This window comes from Saccostrea cucullata, unplaced genomic scaffold, assembly GCF_032062105.1.
Source record: "Saccostrea cucullata isolate Sc308-1 unplaced genomic scaffold, CSIRO_AGI_Scuc_v1 ctg23059, whole genome shotgun sequence".
Taxonomy (NCBI): Eukaryota; Metazoa; Mollusca; class Bivalvia; order Ostreida; family Ostreidae; genus Saccostrea; species Saccostrea cuccullata.
In genome coordinates this window covers 1-5259 of record NW_026932514.1, presented here as the reverse complement: position 1 = coordinate 5259, position 5259 = coordinate 1, and the positions used below count along the sequence as shown (strand labels likewise).

The following is a 5259-nucleotide window of genomic DNA, read 5'->3' as shown; positions in this document are numbered from 1 at the left end:
TCAATAGCTTCATGCTATCATAGTAAAATATGCACTTTTAAATCTAATATCTTGCAAACCCTTTACATCTTTGGCCACCGTGAGTTTGGCCTGTGCAACATGATCCTGTGCAATTTTCAAGATATCATGCTGCAACTTGTCCTGAAATAAGACACAAGTATACAGGTAAAACATTCCTTTTTAATTAGTGATTTGTTTTGCCCATAAATAAGGAAAAAACTTTTACAATGATCTTTAATTTTGTGACTTTCAATGAAAAAAATATAATTATAAATAGGCAAAATATTTAATCAATAAAATTTCAACAGAATTTCATAAAACAAAGTTATTTATTTTTTTTTTTTTAAATTATTTTGAAGGTAACTGAGTAGTTTCCTCTAAAATAAAATTGTAAATGGACAAGAGACACAATTATTTAAAATCTTAATTTTATCACACCTATAGCTTCAATTACTCAGGTACATGTATCTACAAAGAAAGGTGTCAAATAATACCTGTTCTACCACCACAGCTAGAAGACATAATTGCCCTAATTACTCTATAATTATATACTTAATCCCAACACATCAAAGATTCCATGTTCTGTGATCTAGTAGGATTATCTTTTGATCCTTTAATAATTAGGTATGGTTTACCTTGAGTGATTCAGTGGTGGGGGTATAAATACTGCTAAAAATGAATTATTCATAGGAATTTCAAAGACTCTACAATGAATGATGAACAACTGATAGCCTATGCAGTCGAACTGCAGGAACTTCTTCAACAATGTCAGAAATATGAAGAACAACTTTATGCAACAGGTTTATTAATTGAAATTTATTTCATTTTAATGTCATGCAGATAACGCATTCCTCAAATATCTATTATGTATCTCCTTGTAATTTTATAAGGATATTAAAAATTATTAAAAATTGTCATCAAATTAGGATTTCTAAACTGTTTTAAAAATATTAAAAAAAAACACCAACATTTGTATATAAAAAAATTATGATACTGGAAACACCCATAGGTATTTTGCACAAATGTCTAGCAAGGTATCTCAACTATTTGTGACCAAACTTTTTATAAAATATATCATATATTTTTATGACAAATTCCTAAAGAAAATTATGTCTTATTGAGGAATGTATTGCCTGACTTAGGACCTCTTCCTTGGATAGATCAACTGATCAAATGAAAAAAAAAAGACTCAAAGTACCAAGAAATTTTGCATTTAAAAAAACCTTTAAAAGATTTCCATCTTAATTTACTTTTTTAGTCACTTTCTCTTCTTATATTAGGTAAACAACATTTCATAAGGCCTATATATTGTTATGTATAATTCATTACTCCCTCTTCTCCCCCCCGCCAACTTTAATTTATCAATTTTTAGAAATCATATTGAGTTTATAATTTCAATTACAGAGTCCTACATCCAAAGCTTGTCTACAAGGATATTCGCCTCACATCTACAAGAACAGGAAGGCCTACATAACAGCCAACTCCTGAGAAAGTCTGTCGCGTGCGGCATCAAGAGAATTTACCAACATCTCAAAGACAACACCATTCAGGAAATCCAAAATTTGTCTAATAAAATCATTTGTATTCTGCAGCCAGGGATCCAGGCTTCTTCTGTGGAGGATCCATTTGAGGTGTTAACGAGACTAACTGATGTGGATAACTTTGTGTGTAAAGCAACAAGGACATTCTCTGTGTTTTCACGCAATTCATAAATCAGACAGTGAAATAATTATTGTGTGTTAATGTGTTGATATTTGTGCATTAATGCTTCAATCCATTTTAAGCAAAAATAATGTTGATAGTGCTTATTTGTATGTCATTAAAATGTAACATACCAAAATATTAGATTTATTATTTTTTTTCTTCAATCAAAATGAAATGTGATTATCTTAACTTTGTAAATCTCCTTCATGTTTACTGATTAGGTCACTGAAAAGGGGAACTACTTTAAATTTATAAGCAGCATTGCAAAAATGATAAGAATGTTAAGTGTTATCTTATCTGCCACATCACCATCAAAATTTTTTTCCTGTCCATAAACAATATTTAAAGTAAACAAGAAAAGACCATTATTCAAAGACAAAGTGACATTCTAGTCTGAGACAAAACATGCCATTTTATAATTTGAGATCACCTACCTTTGCTTTCCCGCTAGGAGAGCCCCCAGCCTGTGACATGAGGTGTGTGTTCAATGCCTCCCTACTGTCCCCAGGGATTTCTGTAGGGAGGTGGAGCGGAACTTCTTGATGAAGTTAGATGCTGTTCGCTCGGCCACAAAATCCACACATCTCCTCAGAGAGGCTGGGTGATTGTGGAAGAAATTCTCCTCCAGTTGTAACTGAAAGGGGAAAAATAAAATGATTCAATAAAGTTTTAGGATTCTTTTCTCATTAATAGTAACTTTGATTTTGTAGTGATATAACAATGATCTGAATTCAACTTTCTTAAGATGAAGCCCTTTCTAATTTTTACCTTTTAAATCTGATCAAGAAAAAAATCCCACTGTTTATCTGCCAAAGAAAAATTGCATTGCAATTTTAATCACTCGATAAAATCTTGCAAAGCAGAAATACCTGAATTTGAACATCTGATGGTTTAGGGATGGTAGTATCCTCGGCTGATACGGGAGTGATTTTCCTGATGGTAGATGTTTTACTGCTACAGCCCACAGCAAACTCCGTCAACAGGGTTCTGAGTTCTACTGCTCAAACATTAGCGAACAATGATAATAAAAATGCTTGTAATGACCTACACCTTAAAATAATCTATTCTACGAAAAAGTCAAAATAAGAAAAAAACTAAATCTTTATGTTCTAATATATGTCACTTACATAAATATGGACAGCAGGAGTAGAACACGCTTTGATCAACAAATCCCATGGTGTCCTTTTCAAGAAATTAAACAGAAAGGAAAGTCAGTAGCAAATTAAGCCATTCTTATAAACATATTGGTAGTGTTAATCGTCAATGAAAGAAATATATTTACTTTTATCCACTGCATAAATATTGTGAATTAAGTTTGGAGAAATTAAAAAAAATTGCTTCTGTCGAAAACAAATTTGAAAACTTTAATATTACAGATGATGGTAAAAATCATACCAGCTGTAATGTAGACTTCCTTTGAACATCTGGTAAAATATCCAACACATCATGAGGAATTTCAACAAAGAAGAAGCCCTCTGGTATGACTGAAAGCTGAAAAGTACAAGCAATCAGAATACAATTCATTAAATGTACGATCAACTTTCTTTGTCTGGTTTCAAATTATCAGCTATTCTCATCACAAAAATCAAGGTTATATCTGACTAAACTTACATCTAACAACCAGCTTATCATTGTTAAATAAGGAGGAAACCATAATTCTCATGCTTCAATTCTCTCCAACATGATCTGAAAAATTAAAGAATTTACCAATATTGTGCTTAGAATCCCATGAGAATGGACAAAAAAGTAACAAGTGCAATCGTTTTAAAAACCTTACACAAAAGCGCTAATGTAGAAATTCAGTTAGGAGCCTCTCCCCTCAATAAAATAAAATGCTAAAAGAACAACTAAAGTTCTTTAAAAGTTAACATATTCAGAATCTTTACCTATGAATAAGTAATAGTAAGAATAGAGTCAGCTGGAAGTGGTCAATTTTGGGGGCTACCACGTCCATCATGCTTAGGAACTCCACCACCCAGGGGATGGTGAGGGTAGGCGATGGAGGGACAGGGCCTCCTTAATGCACTCCACTAGGTCCAAGTATGGCAGGTGCTGAAATGCATAAAGTGTATATAAAACGTATCACTGGAACCTAAGAACAAATTTCATATGTAAATGTACTAATTTACACACTGATTACTACATAAATCTCCCAATTGCAAGTCTTATTTTTAACATATCTTGAGATTCAAGATTATGGGAATGATTTATGACATTTGTAATTACTGCACAGAAATATACAATCAAGTATGAATGTCAAAATGATATGTTATATCACAATGAAATTCCATCACTTTTATAGCATTTCAAAAGGTTATTGTGTACAGTGCTCAAACTCTACAAGAAGGGAAAAATAGTTCAAAAACATTTCATCTGCCCAAGATTGGTATGGAGCAGCTTACATTTTTCCTTATTGACAGATACATGGCCTCCATTTCATCTGGCAGTTTTGTGGTTGTTTGATAAGGTAGAAAGGTCACAAAGCCAAGGAACTTTCCAAGAAGCCTCAGGGTGAAGAGACTAGAAATAAATAACTCTTTCTGTTCCTGAAATTCATATAAAGAATAAATTACTCCCAGTGACATTGGATTTGTTATATCTGTATTGTGCCATCATATCCTAGGAATGGTTCGGGAAAGAAAACAATGTTCTAAATGAATGACTTACATCATCAGAATCTTCATTTCCAGTTTCTTCTTCAGGGAGAAAACATATTGAATTCAACTGAAAATATTTCAGAAATCCTTATCATATACAGTTTACTTACAACTTTATTAATTGTTGATTTTTTTTCTATTTCGAAGAAGGAAAATCCTTGAATATTAACTATACTGTAACTAATTGATTGGAATAAAGTAATTCATCATGCCTAATCAAAACAATGAAAGGCTTTCAATTTCATGTACATGTATATATATCTGGTTTCCTCCTCTGAGGATTTGTCCATAAAAAGGTTTGAATAGTTTAAAATGTTTTCAAAATAGTTTTACAATACCTCAAGAATTTTTGATGCAAAAGTATCACTCAAATGCTGGTTAAAAATAGTGCTGGATGCAGCAATGATGAAATCGCGGAAGAATTCCTGACACCCAGGGAAGGCTGGGACAGGACAAGGGCCTCCAAAACTTAATGGCTTAAAAATCTCTCCTGCAGTCTGAAAGTTGAAAAATGTGGCTGAAGAAAGTATTGGGAGAGAAAATACCTCAAGTCAAGTAATATTGGAGAGGTGGATATACAACCACTTAACAGTGGCAGTGGTGCAGTACCCTTTAAAACAATGAAGCTGAATATAAAAGACTCACTTTTTAAACTTTTCTGGATTAGAACGCTTTAACTGAGTTAACAAAGCAATATTGTCATCACCAGAGTCAGCCATTAAACCACTGTCTCCTTTACACATCTGGAGAGAAAAGTTAATCATAAACGTAGGATATAAACAGCTTTCAGTAGTAAAACTAGAGGAACATCAATGGCAAAATGGATGTTCTGTTATGGGAGAGCCATAAAATCTGATAAAAATTTAAAATAAGAGATGGACAGACATTCTCAAGTTTT

The 5259-nt window shown here is 32.6% G+C and overlaps 1 protein-coding gene across 1 annotated transcript; it reads right to left on the bottom strand.

Annotated features, from left to right (window-relative positions):
- Nucleotides 1–69: 69 nt before the first annotated feature.
- Nucleotides 70–3336, bottom strand: LOC134235326 (codanin-1-like). The gene is made up of 6 exons (XM_062717459.1): nt 3316–3336; nt 3100–3195; nt 2832–2886; nt 2574–2701; nt 2139–2338; nt 70–141 (listed from the first exon to the last, which is right to left on the bottom strand). Exons 1-5 carry the CDS (start codon nt 3334–3336, stop codon nt 2189–2191), a joined length of 450 nt encoding a protein of 149 aa, XP_062573443.1. The 3' UTR covers nt 70–141; nt 2139–2188.
- Between the last annotated feature and the right edge of the window lie 1923 nt (nt 3337–5259).